General features: G+C 42.6%; 1 protein-coding gene across 1 annotated transcript in view; it reads left to right on the top strand.

Moving 5' to 3' along the window:
* The first annotated feature begins 640 nt into the window (after positions 1-640).
* Positions 641-27,103, top strand: part of GLG1 (golgi glycoprotein 1) — an 84,758-nt gene continuing 58,295 nt past the window's right edge. Inside the window, exon 1 of the mRNA XM_061593706.1 lies at positions 641-1,139. Within this exon, the coding sequence (XP_061449690.1) occupies positions 741-1,139 (399 nt within the window). The 5' untranslated portion in view covers positions 641-740. The remainder of the gene's footprint in view (positions 1,140-27,103) is intronic.

Here is a 27,103-nt window from a genome sequence, read left to right as displayed (position 1 = left end):
CAACTCTATATTGGTGTTTGCTGAGTGTAAAACCAAAGCTGGTCACCTGTTTCTTCGACACTTAGGCTGCAATCCAGTACACATCTACTCGGAGGTGTGTGTAATCCTATATACACTTATCTGGGAGTAAGTCCCCATTGAAGCTTGCTTCTTAGAGATGTATAAGTACAGTGACGAAAAGAAGCAGGGCAGTGATTAGGGGAAACGCCACAGACCTTTTTTTAAAAACCATCCTGCCTGACATTTGTACTCACAATCTGCTTGCACAGAAAATGACAGCAATAACAACTTTATTCGTAAAGATGACCCTTCCTGTTGTTACGAGCAAGACAAGTTAGGAAAACTTGAGGGGAAAGTTAGGGACAGTTGGGAAGCAGGCGTTTTGGACCGCACCTCCCATCGGAGGGGATCGCGCCGTAGAGAGGCAGTCCGACGGCCCCGTTCCTATCCGGATGCAGCAGCGGTTGCTAGGCGACGGAGGGAAGCGCCGTTCGGGCCCCCTCCCAGCTGCGAAAGGTTCCGGCCGCTACGTGGCGCGCCGCTCTCCCGTAGGCTCTTTCTGCACGCTAGGTGGTGACGTTAGCCGCCTGTTTTGAGCGCCGTGTCGTTGTCGCCGCCCGCCCGCGTGCAGAGGAGTGGGCGTGGCCACCGGCGCCGTTGGCGGTGCGCGCGCAGGTTGCAGCGGGCGGGGCCTAAGGCTGCGAGGCCGGGCCGGGCCGGGCTGAGGACTCGCATCAAAGATGGCGCTGTGCGGACGTGTCCCGGCCCGGAGCCGTAGACCGGGCCCTTTTCTCTTCCTCCTCCTGCTGCTGCTGCTGCTGGTGGCTCTCGAGCCGGCCCGGGCGCAGCAAGGCGGGGCTGCGGCGGTCATCGCCGCCGGAGGGTTCCCGGGTCAGGGACAGCAGCAGGCGGGGCTGGGGGCCCAACAGCCGCCTCAACTGGGGCTGGGAGTGGGAGCACCGCAGGGCGCCGGCGGAGGACCAGGGGCGGCGGGAGGTGGGCGGCTGCTTCGCGGCAGCGGCGGCGGCTGGAAGCTGGCGGAGGAGCCGGTGTGCCGCGAAGACGTGGCCCGCGTCTGCCCCAAACACAGCTGGGCCAACAACCTGGCCGTTCTCGAGTGCCTGCAGGACGTGCGGGAGGTGAGCGAGGCGAGCGGGCCGGGCTGGCTTGGGTGGGCGAACGGAGGCAGGCAGGCAGGCGGTGCGGCGGGTTCCGCGGAGCAACTTAGTTCAAGGCGCTGTGGGGAGAGGGCAGTCCAGAGTGGCGCGTCGGCTGCCTCGTGGCAGTTCTGGGAAGCCTGTCTGCCCCAGGGTTGCCTCGGTTTGCTGTCACACTCTGGCGTGACCAAGAAGTAGAGCCCAGGATGGAGCCCTGCGGCTGTGGAAGCCTGCCTGCCTGGCCCTTCCTGGGAAGCCTCCTCGGCAGCGGTGCAGAGGGGCTCCTTCCTTTTCCACCAGACGAGCAAATCCTCGGTGGCACGGGCAAAGGTGCGGCGCGGCACTTCACTGCTTTGTGTGCTCAAGGCGAAGCCTGTTTTCTGGCTCAGGCTGGCCTGGATTTTGCCGGCGGCGGCGGCAGCAGCAGCAGCAGCAGCAGCAGCAATGTTGCCAATTCTTGTAGGGGTGGCTTGGCGTTCTTCTTTGAAAAGAAAATGGGGAGTAGTAGCAAGAGAGAAAGATGTTCCTGTTAGAGGGAATTGACCGTAATGAACATATCATGCTACTTTTCCCCATTGTGATGCTGGGATTATGTTGCGTAAATCGTGAAGCACATAGTGATTGCCTTTAGGTAGCCCGATCATAGCAGGTTGAGTAAAGGGAACCATCCCTGTTCCAGTTCAGCAGAGGCGGAAGGCTTGATCCTGTAATCCAGGATTGGCATGACTCCTTTCTTGGCTGCTTGTAACACGTAAGAATCTCTATATGTGTACAAAGGAAGGCTTTTGTAAATTTAAGAATTGTTTATTTCTTTCACACCCTGTGCCCCAAATGACAGGCTCATAACACTTAGACTAGCTGATTTTAATCACAGGGCAGCTGTAGGCTCACTTTAGCAGCTGTAGAGCAAATAATAGTTTGCAATTTGAGACGCGTATCGGAAGAGTCATTGAAGTCTTGCCATGGTGAAGATGATGCGGTGGGTTGGGTCGTTTAAGGGTCTATTTTTAATGTCAGCATGACATACATTAACATACCATTATTTATTGCTGACACAACTTTAGGTTGATAACTTGCATCCAACTTCAGGGTAGTTAGCTTTATAAGAATTCATGAATTCAGTTGTTGCTTCTACTAGAACTTGTAAGTTTAACAGGAGTTAATAATTTTTTTTACATGTCATTCCTTGTTAACTAAAATATAGGAACGTAGGGCTTACACTGAGCCAGACCATTGGTCCTTTAGTTCAGTAGTGTCTATATTGACTGGCAGTGGCTCTCCAGGGTTTCAGAGGGGACATTTCCAGCACTGCCTGGAGATGGTGGGGACTTAACCTCGACCTTTTGCATGCAGAGCAAATGTCTACCACTGAGCTATGGCCCTTCCTGTAGGCTGTTTAACTTGAAAAGCTTATCTGCGTGGTTATCTGATGTGATATAGGATGCACAAAACTAACACCCACTCATTGCCATTCTTTGGGAACCCTCCTATGCATAGAAATTAGCCAAGTTTATTTGAGGTCTGTGTCTGCCTATTTGTATAAGTGACTTTTCATAAGTGATGGGGGGAATTCTGGGAAGCTGTAACTAGGTAGCCTAAGAAATCTGGATCATACAGAACAAGCAAGCGCTTTCCAATGTAACCTAGGACAGTACAGGATTTTGTGTGTGGTGTTAGCTCCAAATTTTTTTGCTCAGATACCCTTGTTGTCCATCACATTTAGGGGGCAGGGGACAATCACCAGGGCAATACTTCTGGCAGTGTGACTGATGCTGAGAGAAATCTCAGCATGAGAGTACCAGTTGGACCTTCCAGCCCTGGTGAGAACATGGAAGATGTGTGTAGATGTGTCTGGCATGGCTTGTGAAATTACTTAGAATCCTGTGCATGGATACTCAGAAGTAAGATCCTCTGTCTTCAGTGGGATATGCTTCTTAGTAAGTGTGTGTATCGTTGTAGCCTAGTCATTTAATGCCTGTACAGTACTTGACAAGTGCCAGCTATAATTAGTTAGGTATAATGACTAAGAGACTGGGCTACAAATAATCAAAAATTATTTCTGATTTGTAGGGATTATTCTGCAGCTTGACATATCTTACAGTGGCCTCTGAGCTGTGCTAATAAATTAATTAGGCTTCTATTCCATTTTCTTCTCTTCCCTCAACTTCATTTTGGGAATCTTTTGTCCTGTTTACTCTGAGAAAAGGGTGCTGGTTAGCTGTTGTGAGATTTTTTTCTAGTATATATATATTGGAAAAGTTGAAAGAACAATATTTTAATGAAAATTACATACAATACTTAGTTTTGTGATTAAGTGATTTATAAATCTTTCTGAATAAATACTTTTTAAAAATAACTGAAACACATTTTGCACTTTGGTAGTAACTTTACAGTGAACTTTACTGATATTTATATTGGATTTATATACCGCCTTTTTGCCAAGGCACCCAAGGCTTGTTTGAGTTAAATAATATAATGCTCATTTAAGCTAAAAGCCTTAACATTAACTATTGCTGTTGCTTTGGCACTGCCTTTAACAAGCTAAACATTAACTATTGCATTTTTGAATTCTTTGTTTAGCAGTGCAATCAGATCCCCAGATTCAGGAAGTGTTTCACTTTCTGGTTGAGCTCAACTAAATGAAGGCCTTGTCATGTGGAGGGATCAGCATAGGACTCAATAGGTTCCCGCTCATCCCCACATTCCTTGGTATTTGAGCTGCACTGTTACAGGAATCGAGGGTTCTATGCTCATATCTGTGTCCCCAGCCAGACTTTCCTTCTGGCTTGAATTTGCAGGGTTGGATGGTTTGGATACAGAAAGTATGCACAGTTGTAGACCTAATGGCCCAGCATACTGTGTGCTGATGCTGAGGAATGTAAACAGATTCCTATAGTAATCTCTCTGTGTGCAGGTGCTATGCTTGCCCTGCACTAGGATGAATTCTGTCCTGTGGTCTTGTCCCTTGATGCTGTTGTTTGGAGTGCAGTTATGAACTGATAATTTCTCTATTTTTGGCATGAACAAAGATCATGCAGAATGTGGTGTGTGTGCCTCTCTGGATTATGGCCTAATTCTTAGCATTTTCAGAACTTTCAAGTGTTGAAAGCGCTTCACATACACTACCAAGTCAATATCCTTACAACAATCCTGTAAGGTAAGTCAGTATTATTGTTTCCTGTATTGCAGATGGAGTGTGCATGTCTATGTGTGGGGGGGACTGAGGATGAGAGAGAGGTGAGATTTGAACTGGGGTTTTTTGATTAGTTGTAGTCCAGTCTCTTAGTCATTATACCTAACTAATTGTAGCTGGCACTTGTCGAGTATTGTACAGGTATTGTGCATGTGTGCCTTTTAGTCCTGTGTATGAATGTGCTTTATATAAGAAATAACAGTATTTGGCAACTATAGTTTAATAAGCCATAGACATAACCCTAGTTCTCCACAGTTAAAACCCTCAGAAGGTGCTGTGGTCTTCATTGGAGGAGCATGCAAGGCCAAAAAGTGCTTGCTTGTGTCTGACACAATATATTGTATGCTCATAATGAGTGTCCTATATGGTGTAGCTAAATAGCCACGATAGACTGCTAAAGCAATACTGTTGAATATGTTATAGGGATGTTTACACACTCTTATCAGCACCTTCACCATATGGAGTTGATAACTCATTTAAAGGGTGGTTCTAGGGGTTAGTGTATGTGAAAGGTTTTGAACATTGCTAGTGTCTGCATGGTGTGGATTTATTTTTTGAGATTAGACACATGGAGTAACTTCTGTGTGATCATGTTGGGGGTTTATAGATTCTTAAACCCAAGTAATTGCCTTCCTTTAAAATTTTAAATGTTCTGATTTGAAAATCAGTAGATTCTGTGATGTAAAGATGCTTATTTCAAGTAGGGGTACATAAGGTTGTATCCTTGAATATCTTAAATTGTAAAACTTGTAGCTTCATTTTTAGTAATACATTTTTTGCAACTTATTTGGTAAGTATACTGATCCTGCTATGTCCTACATTGTGCACAGTTCTTTTATCATTTGGACTGCAATCCTGTATACACTTAACTGTAAGTCCCTTTAACCTAAGTGGGACTTCCGAATGCACTGTAAATATTTCAGTTCCATACCGCTAAATTTCTAGTTGTTAAAAAGAAAAAAAAAGCTAGTAAAACTTTTTCCATGGTTTCAAAATGATCAGAACATTGCATTCCTTTGTTGGTTTCTTGCCTTGAAAATCCGTTAGGTAGCAGTGAGTAATGAATGCAGGTGGGCTTGAGGTTGTGATGTGGTGGTATGGCAGAAGCCTATCAGATCACTCAGGACATTGAGATATACTGTAGTTGGGATTTCTGTTGGGTGACGCTGGCACTTGTGTGACTTACAAGAGTTTTTAGAGCAAATAAGATTACTGCTTGTTTGACAAGAAACACTACCGCCGGCTCTCCTGCGTGGACTGTTCTTCCCTCTTGCTTGTTCCTTTCAGAGCCTGGAGATGCATGTGCATTGGCATAATCAAATGTTGTTGGATTCTAACGTCATCCAGAGTTCAGTTTTGTAGCCTCTGATGTCTCATGCATCTGACTTCTCTGTGTTATGTCAGGTAGCTGTAATATTTATGATGGGCATGGTCTGGTCTTGACAACATCTGTTACCTCCATAGAGCTATAGACCAGAATCCTGCTTTGTCTGGAATTTGAAGTATTTGGATTGCTACATGCAGGCTTGCTTTATTTATTTAGAAAACTTACACATTGCTTGATCAAAGAACTGTCCAGATTCAGGTGTAATGTTCCTGGTCCAATAAAATATAGCCTGTGTGAGTGGAAACAAGCAAGTGAGCTTAAATAAGTGCTCCTTTGCCACAATCCACAGAGGAGATTGGCTGTCTTCTTAAATCACAGTTCCCCATGACATTGGAACTGGGGTGCTGTGGTTTTAGCCAAGCAGAAATTCTGTGATTGTTTTGCAGCCAGGCTCAACAATATGGACTACAGCTGAGCCGAGCCAGTGTGTCACTTGCCTGGATGCTGCCTTGTACCTTATGATAGAACAGAGTGCTTTTATATAATGATATCTGTATATTTATTTTAACATCACCATTAAGATTCTACTAGAAAATATTAAATTTTTTAAAAGGTAAAGGAAAAAGGATAAGAAAAAGAAAAAATACAAACAGAACTAAGCTTAATTAATTTGCAAACTATAAATTATAGTCAGGAGCGGGTAAAAACATTATTCCATGTACATAATCAAAAGAGTGCTTGTATGTCCACTTCAGTGAATACAGAATATAATCTTTCAGAAAGGACAGAAAAACATTACCAGCCCACAAAAGACATTACCATGCTATTACTATATACAGTACATCTGGATTGCAAAGCATCTTGAGCAGTGAGTCTAGCATGCTTTATCCTGAAGAAGTTGTGCGTATTTATATATTTATTTATCATAATTGTCTCCCAAAGCAGCACTTAAAAAAAAAAAAGTCAGACCCTGCCATTTGGCTTAAGAACAAAAAAGGCCAAAGACACACAAGGGGAGGAGAAAACATGGAGTAGGGAGATCTGTTCATCAAGGCCAGTTGGGGGCATGACCATATTCCTTTGCTTGTTCCTTTGGCTGTTGGATGGGGCCAGGCTGATATTCTGCTTGTCACAATATTCTTTCTGGGAAGCAGGGGTGCAGCCTCTCAGTGGCCCTTGGTCTTGTGGCTGGTGGCACAGGCCACTGTGATGAAGGGTAGGTTTATAAAGGGAAATAAACAGATAATAGCAAGTAAGAATCAAATGCAGGACAGCTAAAACAGTACAGGCTTATACATTTCTACCCCAAAGCAAGTCCCCTTGTGTTTGGTGGGACTTCTTCCAGGCATATGTGGATAGGATTGCAACCTGGGAATAAGTCCTAATGAACTCAGTGAAACTTACTTCTGAGTAGACATATTTAGGATTGTGTTTGTTGCCTGATGGACTCTAAACTGATGAAAGGTAAATGTGAACATCAAATTTTGTAACATTTGCATGACTTCAAGAAAAATGATTTTTTTCCAGTTGTTCGCAGTTAGGTATGGCTTATAGTAATGGCATTGTCACCATAGCACATGGGAGCAGCATTCTTGGACTAGTTAAAAATGTTTAATTGGTTGGCGTATGGTCAGCTGACAGTACAAGTAAGAACTGCAACAAAATTTGGCTCTTCTCTGTATATAATCCCTCATTTCTGTCTCTTGCTTCCATTCCGGTACTGTCACTCCTTCTTCCTGTGTACTTCTGTTATTTGTCCTTCCATTTATTCTTCCCTTGCTCCCACTTGCCTCTTTCCTCAATGAAAAGTGTGGTTTGTGCTGATATGTAAGAAGTCGTTTGGTTTGAACTCTTTGACTATAGTAAAGGTGGTTCATCTAATTGCTTGGTGGAATGCCCACTTGGTATCTGTTTCATGGAGGGCTGTGATAAGGAATAAGGTACTGCTGTATAGGTTGGCTTGTGTTTGTTTTGTACTCCTGTACTTGATACACACACGCAGACCTCAGTGAATGAGACCCCATGGCCCCTAGTGACGACCTTTCAAGAAAAATAGCAACATCTACCTTCTGCATTTGGTAATGCTACTTTAGTGCACTTAGTTGCAAGAGTGTCATCAGTCAAAGCAAATTAGTGTTCTTGAAGCTACATTTACAGTCAATCAACTCTATGAATGCCATGCATATTGTCAAATGTGCAGATTAAAACATTTGTCTTCAATGTGTTATACATGCGTTTTTTAAAATTTGGGGGCAGTTCTGATGGTAATACTTGATGCTCATGTGAAGTTACCCTAGTAGTGTAAATGAATGGAAAAATGGAATATTTAGATAGCTCTTGCAGGTATGATCCATTGGGTAGAATCTGATGCTCTTTGAAATTTCATTGTTGAATTTATTTACTACATTTACCTACTGCTGTTCTGCAGAAACATTCAAAGTAGTTTATGGTTTAAAATAATGGCTTACAAACTAAGATATGATACAGAAGAAAAAACAATGGAGAGGGAAGAAGAAAATAAGAAAATCCAGGTGCCCAGAGCTTTTGGACTGGAGTATGGTGGAATGGTTACTGCAGGAGACAGTTCTGGGGAGGGTAGAGCCAAATAGCTGTTGATCCCAACTAGGCAAGTGTGCCCAGATGAAATGTCCAAAAAAGCTCCATGGATGACCTCTCTTTATGGAAATGTGTACTTATGTATAAGTTTAACAGGGGGAATTCAGAAAGTCTTTGTGCGTATGCCTAATGTTTTCGAATAGATCTCTTATTTGCCTGTTGTTGAGTGCTGATACTCTTCCTGCTTGGTGCCTTTTGCAGTAAGACAATTGCAAAATGTGTGAAAATTCAAGTGAGCAGATGGTGCCTGGAGATTTTCGGCAATGTCACTAGAAGAGTTTTGGTCATTAAGCAGTTAGTACAGCTGTTTAACTCATTAGTTAAGGCTCATTAATTGGTAGTCTCCAATAAGAATGTAGTAAACAGGTAGTCTACCTATTTCCAGCGGAGCCTGAACGAGATGCTCACGTCGACACTTTTGTAACTGGAGTAAGAAGCATGAACGGGAGCCAGTAGGAATTGATGTCCGAAGGAGGCATGCGTCTTGCATTGGCTGAAGCCTCTGGAGGAAGGCAAGCTGGTAGAGTGGTCTTCTTCCCATCACTGCAGTTCGATTAGTTAAGGTAGATAATCCCCACCTCTGCATTTCTGTAACCACAGTGTAATAGATTGCTGTGGTGATGAGTCATGCTTGTGTTTTAACTGCTGTTGCTTGAATGCTCTAGCAGTTCTGTTCCTTTTCACCAGTTTGAATAGTTAAAACTGTGTTCTCATTCAAGCTCTGACTGCATCTCCTGGAAACCCATTGCTTGGGCTGCACTACCTTTCCCCCCCTCATTGTATTGCAGGTTCCACAGAATATGCTTTTATTCCTCTGGCATGGCAGGGAAGAACAGGATTCTGAACAGATATACTTCTGGATAAAAAAGTGAAAGTAAAGGATTTGGATCCCATCTTCGTCCTAACTCTCTATAGGTAGTGCATAACAGTTGTTACTGTGCAAGTGTTTACAGCAGCAGCTATACAAAGAACCTCATAGGTTTTTTTCCTTAACCAAACTGTTACTAGGTGCATATGAGTCCATGGAACAATTGCATCTGTTTGAAGGTACACATATTCCACTTGTTCTCAACCTTGAGATTGTTTCTTATCATTCGAACTTGATGCTCTTGGTCTTCATGGCCTTCAGTGTGTTGGTGGTAAAGCTGAGCAAAACTGATTCACATGCTTGGGATAGGTGACTGTTTGGAGATGGTCTCCCCTCATTTATGTTCTTCTCATCTTAACTCTGGTTAAATGAGGCTTGCTATGAAATGGTCATAGAATCATAGAATAGTAGAGTTGGAAGGAGCCTATAAGACCATTGAATCCAACCGCTTGCTCAAATCAGGAATCCAGCTTAAAGCATACCCAGCTGCCTCTTGAATGCCTCCAATGTTGGAGAGCCTACCACTTCCTTAGGTAATTGGTTCAATTGTCATATGGCTCTAACAGTTAGGAAGTTTTTCCTGATGTTCAGTTGAAATCTGGCTTCCTGTAACTTGAGCCCATTATTCCATGTCCTGCACTCTGGAATGATCCCTACCATGTCTCTATTTACTTAGAGAAAGATTTATTGACAACTTAATCAGAAAACTATAAGTTGTGAATGTTGCCACTGGTCTTGTATGTGCATGTCTGTTTGAAAAATGGTAGCCATCATCTGCCTGGGATGGTGGCCTGGGAGTGGTGGCTAGGTTATTTCTGGTTTTAACAAAACACAGGAGACCTAGAAGGAGTGTGCTGAAGGTGTGATGTGATGGTCTACCCTAGGAAAGAGCTTCTGCTGGGTGTCTGGCTTAGTTTTCTTTTTCTGCCCCATCCTGTCCCCAAATAACTATGGCTATAGCAAAAGGCACAGAACCTTAAAGAATGTGTCTACTTTGCTGCAGGTCAGGGTTCAGCTATGCAGTATCCTTTCATATAGGGAAAAATGAGCAATCAGTGCAAAGGGTGTCTAACAAGTCTTTCTGCTCTGTATCTGCCAAATATTTCCACCACAATTTTGTATATGGATTTTCAGTGTTTCCATAATGCAATATTAAATATTTGTCTATGTTCTTCTTTCTCCATACTTTGATTTTTTTAAACAGTTTGGAAAGCTAATTACTGCTTTTACCCGACTTCTTTTTGGAGCGGCGGTAACGCAGCTGAAGCTCTGCTCACGACCGGAGTTTTTGTTAGTCTTGTTGTGTGAAGCAGCAGGAGCAGAGAGAGGCCTAGATGTTCTCTGAGGGCTTTCTTGTTGGTCTAGTGGATTTCAGTTCTCTCTTTGACCCAGGGCTTATCCTCTCTCTCATGTTAGATCCAGTAATAAAATACATTATTTGAACCAAAAGTGAGGCAACTAATTTTGGGCACATGATAACCTTTGGTGGGTAGGCATTTGCTGGCAGATGTGCAATGTGTGTGTGTCTTGTGGCAAATACCTTAGTCTGATCAGATCTCTGTGTTGAACACACTTTGCAATTTTCTTTGTTAGTCTTGAAGAAAACCTTCCCCATTATTTGACGTCTCTAAAGTCAGTGGATTAACTTGCATAGGTGAAACCCAAAGATTCTGATCTTGTTAGAACTAAATATATATTGTTTAACAGCAAACCTTTTAATGGAAACAAGCACAGATGCTGAAAAGTGCCCAGATGATGGGGAGACGGCCTTTTTCTTCCTCATCAACCTATTCAATGCAAAAGGAGCTGTCTGATATGAATGGGGAGGGGGTTCTTCCCTAGTTCATGCAGGAAAACTGGTGGGTGTTCAGATCTGGGTTTTCAGATGCTGTCTTTGGCTCTGTTCTTTGAGAAGAAATCCTCATATGTATGAGAGTTTCAGTACTGGCTGGTTTTGTTCTGGGAGTCAGGTCATAGTCTTCTGAGGCAGGAGGCTTAAACCTGTATCAACTATTTCTAGAAGATAGGGTGAGGGGTGGAAGGAGTCTACTGCTTTGCAGGGCAAATATGGCATAAACCATATGGAGTAGATTTTGCAATATCAGCTTGAGCCTGTGTATGCATGTTAAGCTCCATCAAAGAGAGTAAGATAGGCTCTCTTGAGACAGCATAAATTTCTTTGGGTAATTAATGTGTGCTACTCTGCAGGGTGGGAGGAATTACAGATGGGTGCCCACAGTAGTGGCTGTAGTGAGAATAAATGGAACTAGTCTGTAGACTGCACCACCCTTTTGCATTAGCTCCTCTTCATCAGAGCTATACTGTAATTTATTGTTCACTGATCTGTGTCTTCAATTTTCCAATATTGACACAGCTGAACCTTCCATTCAGTAATGAATATTCAATAGGAAGCTTGAGCATGGAGGCTGATGGGCCAGTTCAGATTATCTCCATATCTGTAGGCCTGCACTGGCTCTTGTTTTTTCAACTGTGCAACCAAACCAATGATCTGAACCACAGTGTGCTGCTGAGTCAAATGGCAGGTTGTTAATAGTTCAAGGGTAAGCCTATGTATTTGGAGACAAATGTGTTTTATGGGAGCTCATCAGATGGAGACATTGGTAGGAGGAAAAATCTCAAAATGCTGCCCTGGGCTCCTGCTGGGAGGAAGGGTGGGATATAAATCAAATAATAAATAAATACAATATTGGCCGATAAGAAGATGACACTGAGCTGCAGATGCACTTCTTGAATGCTGTATTAGGGATTCTTGAATGTTCCATTGGTGATAGGAAAGCATCAGTACTATTTTACAAGATCTTGGTAGAATGATGCATAGAATAATATTGTACTTTTTGTTCATCCATATACAAGGAGTATAAATTCAGACAGGAGTAGGGTCAAAGGGCAGCTAGAATTAGGGTGTGAGATGCTTCACCTGGAAAATGATAACCAAATGTCTGCATTATCCAAAACTATTGAGTGCTGGCTTGCAGCCCTTGAACAATGTGATCTGTTAATATGTCAGAGCCGATATGTTGTATATTTGTTGTTTGACTAGAATTGCCTTCAGATGCAAGATGGACATTGTGCCCTTTATCATCATCATTATGTTGTGAAGGACTTTCAAAAAACTTCCTGAATGGACAGTGTGTACTAAAGGCCAGCAACTTTATCACATTTGTGGAAGCGCTTGGGGGCCCATCCAGATAAATTTCCAAACACCAGTGCATTTGGAAAATATGCAGGTGCTCATATCTTTTGTCAAATCGGTGACAAGGTCTTTCCCAGCCCTACCTGGAGATTCTACAGATGGAACCTGGACGTTTGCATGCAGAGCAGATGCTCTACGGCTGTCCTATGGCCTTATCTGTGCAATGGTGACATTTCTTCACAATGTTGGAACATTCTGTATAATTGTCATGGAAGAAATGCTTGAATCATTGATGCACAAAGGAGAGCATACTTGTCTGTAATCATCTTGCTGTTTGGTATAAGCATGCAGCCATCAGCAGTAAAGAGGGGAGCACTGTTGCTTGATGCCTAAAATGTGAGACATGAAAGATGACCCCAACACTTTGATGGTATAAATGATAACAGTGGGAGGAAAGTGCATCATGGATTACTGCAAACTGAGGCAGAAATAGCGCATGTTGCAAACTGAACAAATGTATAAATGCTTTCTACATTGCTGCATGCTTGTATGGTATGTTGTGCAGTGGTTAGAACCCCAAACTTATAAAATGTCGATTGTTACCATTGTCTTCGGCCTACTAATGACATTGATATCCTGGCCACAATTTCACATGCCCTTGAAGAAGGAATGCACTCAATTAGGAAACATGATTCTGTGTAAAGGTTGAGCAAGCACAAAAGTGCAACACTGAGTTGGTCTGTGCACAGGCATTTTACATCAAATAATTATGATAAATGTGACTGTTTGGTTGTGAGAGCTTTTCTTCATCCTTGTTTGGTGAATATAGTGACATGATCATATTTCCTCAAAATCCCTTCTAATGAACAAATTGAGAATCCAAGTGTTACCAAAATATTACTAAAATGTAAACTGTTAGAAGTACTGATTTATCAGTATCTTCTCCTGTGGCATATTTTTTGGCCAAAGAATGCACCTGCACAGGTCTTTTGTTGAGAATGTGGTGTGGATTGTCTTGATTGTTTCAGCACTTTTTAGTGATAGATAGATACATCAATTTCTGTATAAAGAGTGCTACACTGAGGTGTTGAAGGGGACAAGATGGATCGATTCCAAGTTAGTTAGACGTGTTGACAGTTTCTCCAATAAGATGCAGCTGACAGGCATGACATGCAAGAACTTGTGAAGCCAGAGCCACTAGCTACTTGACAAGTTTGTGGTTTCTGGGCTCAGCAGAACTCCCATTCAGCAAAAGACAATTGTTTGCTCCCATGTGCCATGGTAACATGTGAACTTCAAATGAGGAAGCTGATATAATTATGAAGCTAGCTATAAAATTGAGACACATTGATGTGAAGAATATAAAGATATTCTCAAATGATAGATTTATTCCTTTCCCTTGTGCAGTTCTCCATGCATGGTGATACATTTTCTTGATGTTAAAAAAACATTGCAGTTGATGCAAAGTTTTTACTGTCCTCCAGGTTAAGGCCATATGGTGCTAATGTATCCAGGGAGTCTATCCAGAAGTTCCCTCATAGTCTTCCTCTTAGTCAATGCTATAGAGATGCCAACAGATCCAACAGCATTGACTAAGAGGGAAAACTTTTGGATATACTCTCTGGACACATTAGCACCACATGACCTTAACCTGGAGGATAATACAAACATTTATTAGCTTCTGCAAAAGAAGCCCCTCTGAGTATTTCATCCTCAAAGCTCTATAAGTGCCACCTTGGTAACAGCATTTGTATGTTAGCAGCTGACGAAGGTGGAAGCCGAAATGTTTTGCTAGTAAAATAAAACCTCTGTTTTGTTAATCACAGTTGAGTGTGTGTTTATTGATACACCCCCCCACCCTATTGCCCAGCAGAACCCAGGGTGGCAAATAAGATAATAACAGGTGCAGCAATTGTATACAATTAAAAGCATTATACTACCAGTATATTTACTGAGCTAAGTTCAAGGTATTACTGTTAGTGTATAAATTCCTAAATGGCCTAGGACTGGATTACCTGAAGGATCACCTTGTCCTTTATATACCAGCCAGATCTCTGCGATCATCTGGAAAAACCCTTCTGACTGTCCTGTATTTGTTTAGTTTTTACATGAACTAAGACTTCTAGCACAGTGGCACCAGTAATGTGGGCCATTGTTCCTATTGAAATTAGATAGACAACTACAGTTTTTTTGTCGCCTGCTGAAAATGTTCTTGTTTTGCTAGACATTTTTAGAGAATTAATTTGATTCAGTGTTGGTCATTTATTCTGGATTTTATGGTTTGATAATTTTATGAAATTTTAATGACTTTATTGTATGTCACCATTATTATTTTTTTTACAAGTTGACAGTTTATAAATTCACAAATCAAAAGTGTACAGGAACACAGTAATAACACCGCTGCAACCCCAGGCAAAAACCATGTCTCAAAAGCTTGGGTGAAAAAAAAAGTTTTTAATTGGCTCCTAAACTGGATCACACAGGGGACACTCAGCCCCCCCACGAAAGGGATTCCCTAGTCAGGGTGCTGCCAGAGAGAATGTCCTGTCTCAAGTCACCACAGCGCAGGCCATGTCTGTAGGCAGGATCTTTCCGAGTGATCTTAAAGAAGAGGCCTTCAGAGTTGGTGAAGATGCTCCTTTAAGCCCATGCATCCTGGGTTTTTTAAAAAGGTAAAGGTGTCCCCGCACTTGTAGTGCGAGTCGTTTCCGACTCTTAGGGTGACGTCTTGCGACGTTTACTAGGCAGACTGTATATATGGGGTGGGATTGCCAGTTCCGTCCCCGGCCTTTCTTTCTTTCTTTCTTTACCCCCCAGCATATGCCGGGTACTCATTTTACCGACCACGGATAGATGGAAGGCTGAGTGGACCTCGACCCCTTTTACCGGAGATTTGACTTCCTCCTTCCGTTGGAATCGAACTCCGGCCGTGAGCAGGAAAGATGCAATTTGAAACTTGGGTTCCTCCAAGTTTGAACTGTGCATTTGTTGGAGCAGAAGAGTACAGCAGCCCGGAATTAGTTTTGTACTACTGAATCCACTTCCTATGTAGCTTGGAAGAATTTGGTAACGTATGCCTCTGAGCATATGGTGAATGCAGAGCTTGGAAAAGTTACTTTTTTAACTACAGCTCCCATCAGCCCAATCGAGAAACTAATCTAGAAAATTTTATTTCCCTCATTATTCATCCTAGAAACATGTGTCAAATTTATTTTTATTAATCTCAAAGCCTTTTTATTGGTCAGTATCATATGATGGTGAAGACAGTCTTTTGTGTTTCAAATTGGAGGTTATGTTCTATTTCTATTTTGAGTGCATTAACAGTTGAATCTGAAACTTCAGTTTGATGTAAAGTCAGACTGATTAAGTATGTTGCTTCTTAAGCAATGACTCTAGCTGTTGGAAAAAACAAACTTGGCCTGCCCTAGATGCATGTTTTCAGCCTGCTATGTTTAAACCACCTCATTTAAGGAAAGGTGGGCATGGTCAGTTAAAAACATAGAGCACACCTAGAATTTTGCTAGAATATATATCACCAGGAGTGGGCAGAATGTGGACCAATAGCCAATTTCTAGTAGATCCTCTGTTGCAGGGGTAGCTAATGTTTTGCCATCCAGATGTTGTTGGGCTCGGACTCCCATCATTCCCAGGCAGTATGGACAGTGGTCAGGGATGATGGGAGTTTTAGTCCAGCAACACCTGAAGATGCCATGTTGGCTGTTCCTGCTCTAGGGCCTCCTTGTAAATTTCCAGAGGCATCTAAGCCTCTACTATGGAAATGGAGTGCCTTCAAGTCGATTCCAACTTATGGCTACCCTATGAATAGGATTTTCATGGTAAGCGGTATTCAGAGGTGGTTTACCATTGCCTTCCTCTGAAAGTCTCTGCTATAGAAGCCATAAATTGGATGAGATGGCCTGCTCTATCAAGAAATTTAAATCATAATTGAATCTATTTCGAGTTTACCTGTAACTGTTAAAGAGATCCTGGAAGTAATTTTGTAAGTTTAAAACATTGGATTCTAATTTTATTAAAATAGCTCATGGAAGTCTGAAATGAGTTTTAATAGTAGTTTGGGTGTTGTGGACGTACAGAGATGGGAGTAGGTATGGAAGTCCAAAAGAGTGCGTAAATATTTCCCCAACAGTTTTGGGAAGGAATCTTCCCAAGGCATGTGTATTCTTTTCTTTTAAAATTCCTTACCGCCTCCCACATCCTGCCTTACAATGAGGCTCTTATTGCTTTGTCGTTTAAAGGACTATCAAGCCTTTACCGACAACTTAGGTAGTATAAGGGACACATAGACAAATGAGTTGGACTGTTGTTAGCACTTTTTAAAATGAAACATGAACCCTTTAAGTGCCTGGCCATGCGAAGGGCAAGTGCTGGCTTCATTGAGAGATTCATCAGTGTGAGATTTGCTTGACTTCTGTGGCTTCTAGCCCTGCAAGGTCTCAGCTGAGGGTCCCTCTGGGACTTCCATGAGAAGGTTGCCATGCTGGTATTTGGCATTACTTTGTGCTCTGTTTCCCAGGTTCCCTCAGCTGCATTTTCTGGGCAATTTGGTCAGTGACTTTTTCTTGGAAGCACATTGTCAGTCACTTGTATGTGGGTCTCTTTTCTAGTGCTTTTTACCAATTAAAGTTTTTTAAAATCTTCGATTCAGGCTGGCATAACAAATTAATTTTAAAAATAAAGTATGGTGGCATCTTAAAGGCTAATGGAAAGTTAAAAGCTTTTGTGAACGATCTGCCAACTGAAGATAACATTTCACACATCTGCTGATATGGACTCTGAACAGCTTCTTCCACATTAAATCTGTTGTCACAGAACTTTTTGCTTTTGCTTCAATAGACTAACATGCCTGCCTTTGAGAATTTGGCACTATGATTAATTTAAAGTAGGATTAACACATTGCAAAAGCTTAATGAGTGCATCTTTTGGATGATCCTGAAGGAAGGGGACAACTTATCTACATGTTGTTGTTATGTGCCTTCAAGTCGATTACGACTTATGGCGACCCTATGAATCAGCGACCTCCAATAGCATCTGTTATAAACCACCCTGTTCAGATCTTGTAAGTTCAGGTCTGTGGCTTCCTTTATGGAATCAATCCATCTCTTGTTTGGTCTTCCTCTTTTTCTACTCCCTTCTGTTTTCCCCAGCATTATTGTCTTTTCTAGTGAATCATGTCTTCTCATTATGTGTCCAAAGTATGATAACCTCAGTTTCATCATTTTAGCTTCTAATGATAGTTCTGGTTTAATTTGTTCTAACACCCAATTATTTGTCTTTTTTGCAGTCCATAATATGCACAAAGCTCTCCTCCAACACCACGTTTGAAATGAGTTGATTTTTCTCTTACCCGCTTTTTTCACTGTCCAACTTTTGCATCCATACATAGAGATAAGGAATACCATGGTTTGTATGATCCTGACTTTAGTGTTCAGTGATACATCTTGGCATTTGAGGACCTTCCTAATTCTCTCATAGCTGCCCTCCCCAGTCCTAGCCTTCTTCTGATTTCTTGACTATTGTCTTCATTTTGGTTAATGACTGTGCCAAGGTATTGATAATCCTTGACAAGTTCAGTGTCCTCATTGTCTGCTTTAAGTTACATAAATCTTCTGTTGTCATTATTTTTGTCTTCTTGGTGTTTAGCTGTAGTCCTGCCTTTGTGCTTTCCTCTTTAACTTTCATCAGCATTTGTTTCAGATCATTACTGGTTTCTGCTAATAGTATGGTATCGTCTGCATATCTTAAATTATTGCTATTTCTCCCTCCAATTTTCACACCTCCTTCATCTTGGTCCAATCCCACTTTCCATATGATATGTTCTGTGTATAGCAGCCTTTCCCAACCAGTGTGCCTCCAGATGTTGGAGGCACACTGGTTGGGAAAGGCTGGTGTATAGATTCAACTAATAGGGCGATAAAATACACCCCTGTCTCACACCCTTTCGACTGGGAACCAATTGGTTTCTCCATATTCTGTCCTTACAGTAGCCTCTTGTCCAGAGTATAGGTTGCGCATCAGGACAATTGAATGCTGTGGCACCCCCATTTCTTTTAAAGCATTCCATAGTTTTTCATGATCTACAAAGTCAAAGGCTTTGCTGTAATCTATAAAGCACAGGGTGATTTTTTTCTGAAATTGCTTGGTCCATTCCACTATGCAACATATATTTGCAATATGATCTCTGGTGCCTCTTCCCTTTCTAAATGCAGCTTGGACATCTGGCATTTCTTGCTCCATATATGGTAAGAGCCTTTGTTGTAGAATTACTAGTATTACTTTACTTGCATGGGATATTAAGGCAATAGTTTAATAATTACTGCATTCTCTGGGATTCCCTTTCTTTGGAATGATCATGAACTGGCCGTATGGAAAATCAGAGTAAAGCTAAAAAAGAACAACAAAACAATCTTAATGCCAAAATATAATTTAAATAACATCCCAGAAGAATATAAAGATCAAATAAAGAACAGATTTGAGGCTTTAAACTTAGTTGGCAGAGAACCAGAAGAACTGTGGAGTGAAGTCAGAGACATTATCAGGGAAGAATGCAAAAAGACAATCACTCTAGTTAAAAGGAGAGAAAGACCTCAATGGATGACTGAAGAAACTCTTAAAATGGTTAAAGAGAGAAGGAAAGCAAAAGCAAAAGGAGATAGAAATACGGTTAGAATCCTAAATGCAACTATACAGTGACTAGTACATAGGGAGAAAGAGAACTATTACAGTAGTTATTGTATAGAAATAGAAGAGGACAACAAAAAGGGTAAAGCAAGAGCCCTATTCCAAAAGATTAAAGAAATTAAGGGGAAATTTAAACCTAGAGTAGGGATGTTGAATAATCAACAGGGGAGCACACTGACTGACAGATAAAATAAAAGGAAGATGGAAGCAATACACTGAAGAACTCTATAAAAGAGATGCCAGGATGACAGATTCATTCACGGAGGAACTGTATGATGAAGAGAACTTAATTTCAAAGAGAATTTTTCACAACCTCTATTAAGGAAGGTGAGCTATGATTTCAATTGAGCATTGCCAACTTCAGGTTTTTATGTTTTTCAGAAGGAATGAAGACAGTTTCTAATTATTTAATTAATTGAAGCATTTTGATCCCGCTCATCAGCTGAAAAGGCAGCTAGAGCAGCTTACAGATCAATAAAAAAGACAGTCCTTACCCTCAGGCTTACAATCTGAATGGCCCGATGCTAGAAAAATTGATTCAGGGGAATGTTAAGAAGATTTAAGCTTTAGTTCAGTGGTGAGGAATCTTTTTCAGCCCAAGAGCCACATTTCCTAGTGCAGCTTTGTAGGGAACGTAGGCCAGTGGTGAGTGTGACTAGAGGCAAAAGTGGGCAGAGCAATGGGTTTTTGAACATTCTAGTTATGCAAAAGCCAGAGGTTTCTACACCCACTCCCACATCTCTCCCATCTTCCATCCAATCAGATGGCTGTTGAAGACATTCTTGTTTAAGAAGGTTTTCCCTGAACTGTAACTTAGTCATTTTGTGGAATATTAATTGAACAGTTGTAGAAATGGTCTTACTGCTTTTAGCTTACTGAGTCTGTACTTTTTTATTTTTTCTTATATTTAATGAAACAAACAAATAAAATCAGGCAAGCAAGAGGCATTTTCACAGTTCGCAGGCATATTCCAGCCATGCAGCACACCATCTCGGCTCCTTCAATCAGCAGGTGAGGAGGCCTTGTTGGTAGTGCTGCCACCGGCATCGACCCATGACAAGGCCTTTTCAGTGGTGGCTGTCTGTATGTGGAATGCATTTGCTGGTGAGGTGTGTCTGTCTCCAACACTATTGACCTTTAGGAGGAATTTGAAAACATTTCTATTTACCAAGCCTTTGATGGCTAAAAGGGAGCCAATCCAGCTGGTCTTGAACTGAACACAATAATGTTTTTATTTGCAGTTGTTTTTAGGAAGTTTTTATCTGCAGCTTTAAAAGAATGTTTTAATTGTAAGTGTTTATAGAATTATTTTTATTGTTGAATTATTTTGTCTGCCTTTGGAAGAAGGGCGGGATAGGGCTAATAAGGGGTGTTGCCTGGAGAGGGGATTTGGCCTAGTGAGAGTTCCAAGGGCAGATAGCGAGGCCTTGAGGGCTCCCTTTGGCATCCAGGCTTCAGGTTCCCCACCCCTCCATTAGTTAGTTAGTCTCCCAATTAGTCGCAAGCAAACTGACATTTTATTTCATAAAGAAAACTACCAAGTCTCCTCTTCTTGAAAATTATAGCAGAATTGACGACTCACAATCATGCCTAGCACTGTTGTTTGTGTATAGAGAGAGCAATTTAAAGAAAAATCCATTCATTTTACCATTGCCCTTCTTGTGACCAAGGAAGTAAAAATTTGTAATGCAAAAGGGATGTGACAAAGTCGTTTACATTTTGTTTCTAGGTGGTATAAGATGTTGCGTAGCCCTGTGTTCTAAATATGATTATTTAATTGGAAAATATGAACTACGAAATGGGAATTTTGATTTACACTGGCTATTTGTCTGTCTTGATTTAAGTAATGCTTTCAAAATTGCCTTAATTTTGAATTTATCCTCCTTTTACTTTAATTGTGCGGGCAGGAAGAGTTTTTCAGAGTACTTGTGTAGCTGCTTTAAGGCCTTTTTTGTTTTCCAAATGACAATGGAACAATTGCAGCTTGCTCATGCCCATCCAATAACTGTTTGTGTTGGGATAGGAGTCTGCTGGTTGTGTGTTAGAAAGAGTTTCACTTTGCACAGTAGGGTATGAGCCTTGCAGAACTTTTCCGTAGGGCGACTTCACTTCCTTGTCATCAACTGGTTAGCCAAGCTTTTCTTCTTGCATTGTGTTGTGATCTTTAGTTTGTGCACGAATATGAAAAACACTTTGGGGAGCCATAATGCTATAGAGGAACAGTTGTGAGTTCATGATTTCTTTTTAAGACCATTGCTATATGACCTCAGTTAAGCTACTTGGATCAGTAAGCCTGCATTGCTAAGGATTTGAAGAATCATCTAAATTGCATCTCATTTAATATAAAATCTGTAGGAGACATTTGGCTTTATTGTTCTTTGCCCTTGCTTTTCTGAGCATCTGGAGGGAAATTCCATCATCTTCAACTAATTTGGGGGCGTGGGGGCGGATATTAAAATGTGCTTATGGCCTCCAAACTTTGTCTTGCTGTCCTTTTTTCCTTGAGTGTTATAGCTCAAATGACCTAAATCCCCAGCCTTGCATATCATTAAGATGATAGGCATTTCAGGAATCAAATTTGACTGCATCTTTACTGGGATCCAAGGGTAACCCGTTGTGGCTTGCTCTCTTTATGAATATAGGGCAACCTTTATTGCAGTTCTAGACCATTGGAGCAGGTCCCAATGCCTAGATCAATGTTTTTCAAACTGTTGATACCTGGGGTGCAATTATTATTATGTTAATGATTAAAAATGGAAGCAACTTTGCTGTCCAAGAAGGTGCAATAACTAAGGCAGATAAGATAAAGGCAGTTCATAACTGAAATATACACTAATATTTAACACAGTGGCAGAGGGAACTTTTATTTGTCCAAGAAGATAATCTTGTCTCTTGCACAAGCCAGATTTGAATGCCTGAAATGTTGTCATGTTCAACATGAAACAGAAATTTAGTGAGCATCTTAGCAGCCCCATTCACGTGGCCCTTGCAGCAAGCACACCCTTATATTGCTGATGTGAATGGCTATAAATTTTAAGTATGCACCTAGACTGCTGAACAATAACTTAGTGCTAAATATAGGCATCTTTTCCGTTGTTAGAATTTATTGCCAATTTGGGGTATATGAGTACTAAAGTTCTATGAAGAAAATTATGCTGGCATTAGGGGGGAAACCTTTAGCATTACAGTATATTCCAATTGATGAGAAGAGTCTGGCTGAAATGTTATGTTGCTGCCTTGCTTTGGAGAAGAGAAGCAGTTCATTAGAACTGCCATGAATTAGGCCATCATTTTTTATTTTTTTTTGCCCACTAACTGTGCTAAAGAAACTTTTGGCAAATTGTTTTCAGAGAAGTGGACTCCTTTGTCCCTTAAAAATACCACATCCTGTTTGCTGGAATATGGATGTCATTGAAAGGCTACATAAAGCTTGTCTCTTCCCTCCCCCAGTGTTGACTTTAGAAAATGAAATAGTTTTGTCCTTTTTTCTTTTTCGCCTAGAGCCTTAGCTGGTGTAATAAAATAGTGTATAGCTTTTAGCTACATTGATACTACTCAATATTGATATTGAGTAATGATTTTTATGCTTGTAGTTTTTGTTTCTAGGGTGCTAATAATGAAGGGCTTTGTCTGGAAAAGTGGCATATAAGTATCTTTTAATTTTTTTAAGGTAGCTGCTCTTCGTTGATGCAGAATGGGAATGGAGTGTGTTTCCTGGTCAGGGTACTAAGAGATAAACATTATTCACTGAGGTACCAAACCTGGAACATCATCCTGTGCACGTTTGCTTACTTTATTTCAGATAATTTTAATTACTTTCTGTATATTATCTCACTTCTCAGTCCCATAATTGTTATCTGCCAAAACAGCTCTCATCATTATTTTAAAAAGGTAAAGCCCTGCTATCTGGCTTAAAAACTAAAAAGACAAAGACACACAAGAAGGGAAGGGTGGTGGAGAGAAAAGGTAGAGGAGGGAGATCAGTTCATCAAGGCCAGAACAAAGTGGTGAACTATAAGCAGGCATTTTTATCTACTTTGCGCTGGGCTGATCTTCCCTTGCTTGAAAAGCAGCTGGTGGCTTCTGTTCCTTTGGCTGGGGCCAGCATTCCCTTTGCCTTTGCCTGCTTCTCCTGCCTAGGGCCACAGGCTGTTGGAGTGGAGTGTTCTTTCAGGAAGGGCAAAGGTCACCTGCTGCATCTCTGGCCAATGGCTGGGGCCAAGTTGATCTTCCCTATGCCACTCTATTCTTCCTGAGGAGGCAGGGGTTCACTCTCTCAGTGGGCCTTGGTCTTCTGGCTCCTGACAGAGGCCTGCGCATGCTTTCCTTCACCTCTGCAGTCCCAGAGCAAATATCGAGGCAAGCTACATAAGAATCTGCACAGTACAAGGTGTGGCCTCAGTCTCTTGCTAAAAATGATACAAGCGTCAGTTCGTTCCAAGATATTGCTGCTGGCTCTCGCCCACTTAGGCAAATACTGATATCACGTGGCTGCTTTGCAAAAGGAAACAAGCAGTTGGGAAGGCAGGGTAGTTGAACTCAGCCTTAAGGACTTTTACCAGGGAAGTGCTAAGACCAAGCACACCAGCTCAGGTTGGAGTGGGGGGAGGGAGAGGTTCCCTGAAGCCTGCACTGCTCCCATTGTGCCTGTGCATCTGCACTTTTATAGTATGAAGAGCGCTGTGGAGTACCAGCCAGCGATCAGGTTTCCAATTAGGAGCCAGAGTAAGTTCTGCTGGAGCTAGCACAGATTTGGAGAAGGAGGGGAACTAAGAGCCAGGGGAGGTTGTGTAAGGTTTTTTTGTTCTTGATTGAAGGTGGGTAGAACTATTGCTATTTTTTAAAAAATATTTGGTGCCATTTGTGCACATGGTGCACAAATAAGAGTGTCATAAGTACAAAAAAAGAGAGGTTCGTGCCTCCCAAAGTCTTTAATTGACATCAAAGAAGACAATAGAGGAAGGGGAGGAAAAGAAGGGGGTAGTAAGAGGGTGAATGTGAGCAAATACACTTAACATGGACTTAAGCATGATTGATCTCAATGCCTTACAAAAAAGAGTGGCTTTGAGGAGGGATTTGAAAGGGGGGGCTTGTAATGGGGCTGTCCATGGGGCTGTCTCAAGTTGTCACTGGCCCGATGCATGGGAGAGGGCACACTCTTGACCTGGTTTTTGCTGCAGATGGAGGAAGGGGTGGTCTGGAGATAAAGGGGGTGGATGTCACCCCATTGTCATGGTCAGACCACTTCCTGGTGAAGTTTAGACTTATGGCTCCAATCCTCTCCTGCCCCTGGAGACTAATGGAATCCACAGGATTTCTGAATGCCCTGGGGAAGTTTGTTTATTTATTTATTTATTGCACTTGTATACCGCCCCATAGCCGAAGCTCTCTGGGCGGTTTACAGCAACCAAAAACATTAAAACAAATATACAATTTAAAATACATATTTTAAAAACAATTTAAAACACAATTTAAAAATTTAAAACAATTTAAAACACATGCTAAAATGCCTGGGAGAAGAGGAAAGTCTTGACCTGGCGCCGAAAAGATAACAATGTTGGCGCCAGGCACACCTCGTCACGAAGATCGTTCCATAATTTGGAGGCCACCACTGAGAAGGCCCTCTCCCTTGTTGCCATTCTCCGAGCTTCCCTTGGAGTAGGCACCCGGAGGAGGGCCTTTGATCTTGAACGTAGTGTACGGGTGGGTTAGTATCGGGAGAGACGTTCCATCAGGTATTGTGGTCCCAAGCCGTGTAAAGCTTTATAGGTCAAAACCAGCACCTTGAATCGAGTTCGGAAACATACAGGCAGCCAATGCAAAAGCGGGCCAGAATTGGTTTTATATGTTTGGACCGTCTGGTCCCTGTTACCAATCTGGCCGCTGTGTTTTGCACAAGCTGCAGTTTCCAAACCGTCTTCAAAGGCAGCCCCATGTAGAGTGCATTGCAGTAATTAATTTGGAGGAGAACCCCCAAGCTACGAACCTGCTCCTTCAGGGGGAGTGCGGCCCCATCCAGGACAGGTTGGACATCCACCATCTGGTCAGAAGAACGACCCACTAGCAGCATCTCAGTCTTGTCTGGATTGAGCCTCAGTTTATTAGCCCTCATCCAGTCCATTGTCGCAGCCAGGCACCGGTTCAGCACATTGACAGCCTCACCTGAAGAAGATGAAAAGGAGAAATAGAGCTGCGTGTCATCAGCATACTGATGGCAACACACTCCAAAGCTCCGGATGACCGCACCCAACCGTTTCATGTAGATGTTGAACAGCATGGGGGACAGAGCTGACCCCTGCGGAACCCCATACTGGAGAGTCCTGGTGCTGACCAATGTTCCCCAAGCACCACCTTCTGGAGGCAACCCGCCAAGTAGGAGTGGAACCACTGCAATGCAGTCCCTTCCACTGCCAACTCAGCCAGTCTTCCCAGAAGGATACCATGGTCGATGGTATCGAAAGCCGCTGAGACATCAAGGAGAATCAACAGAGTCACACTCCCCATCTCTCTCCTGACAAAGGTCATCATACAGGGCGACCAAGGCTGTTTCTGTGCCAAAACCAGGCCTGAAACCCAACTGAAATGGATCCAGATAATCGGTCTCATCCAAGAGTGTCTGGAGCTGGCCTGCAACCACTCGTTCCAGGACCTTACCCAGGAATGGAACATTTGCTACCGGCCTATAGTTATTAAGATTTTCTGGGTCCAGGGAGGGCCTCTTCAGGAGTGGTCTCACTACTGCCTCTTTAAGGCAGCCAGGAACCACCCCCTCTCGCAGAGAGGCATTAATCACTTCCCTGTCCCAGCCGGCTGTTCCATCCCTGCTAGCTTTTATTAGCCAAGAAGGGCAAGGATCCAGCACAGAAGTGGTTGCACGAACCTGTCCAAGTACCTCGTCAACGTCCTCAGGCTGCACCAACTGAAACTCATCCAAGAAATCGGGACAAGGCTGTGCTCTGGATACCTCGCTTGATTCACTTGCTAGAACACTGGAGTCTAAGTCCTGGCTGATGCTAAAGATTTTATCCTGGAAGTGCCTAGCAAATTCATTACAGCGGGCCTCAGATGGTTCTATCATGTCCCTAGGGCCAGAGTGCAATAGCCCCCGGACAATTCTGAAGAGCTCCGCTGGGCGGCAGATTGATGATTTGATAGTGGCAGCAAAATATTGGTTTTTTTGCTGACCTTACTGCCTCTAAATACAGCTTACCATCTGCACTTACCAGTGTATAATTGCATCCACCAGGAGTTCGTCTCCATCTGCACTCAAGCCGTCTCCTATATTGTTTCATCACTCTCAGCTCTGGGGTATACCATGGAGCCGTACGAGCTCTACAGAGGAGAGGGCGCTCAGGAGCAATCATGTCAACTGCCCAGGTCATTTTTGTATTCCACAGTTCAACCAGGGTTTCTACAGGAGTGCCAGCCCTATCAGCCGGAAAACTCCCCAGAGCCCTTTGGAAACCATCCGGCTCCATTAGTCTCTGGGGGCGGACCAGTAGATAGAGCAGGTGACCCTGTTGAAGCCCTTGTCATGCTGTGGAACAGCAAGACGCGTTGGGCTCTTGACAAGGATGTCCCCGAGTGCCCTCTCCAGCATTGTGGAGTCTGGTTTGCTAGTGAGCTAAGGACAATGAAACAGGCTGGACGATGGCTAGAGTGCAAGTGGCAAAAGATGTGCTGTGAGGCTGATCGGGCATGAGTAAAACATCATAACCGTGCCTACTGTGTGGTGGTGAGGGCGGCAAAGAAGGCCCACTTCTCTGTCACCGTTGCATCCTCAAATAGCCGTCCAGTGGAGCTTTTCCGTATTGTCAGGGGTCTGTTGACATCAATTCCAGAGAATGGAGTTTTAGACCCTTCGGAGGCCCACTGTGAATTGTTTGCAAGGCACTTTGAGGGTACAGTTGCTCGCCTCTGTAACAATCTTGATGCCCCATCCACATTTACTGTAGTCCCCAGTGAGGTGTCCAGTGCAACGCCTGCTGCAACTTTTTGAGATCGGTTTCAACCTATGTGGCCTGATGATGTGGACAAGGTGATTTCAACGATGCGGCCAGCAATGTGTCCTCTTGACCTTCGCCCTTCT

This window comes from Rhineura floridana, chromosome 13 (assembly GCF_030035675.1).
Source record: "Rhineura floridana isolate rRhiFlo1 chromosome 13, rRhiFlo1.hap2, whole genome shotgun sequence".
Classification (NCBI taxonomy): Eukaryota; Metazoa; Chordata; class Lepidosauria; order Squamata; family Rhineuridae; genus Rhineura; species Rhineura floridana.
Note: the sequence above shows the minus strand (reverse complement) of the source record. Positions and strands in the feature narration are given on the sequence as shown.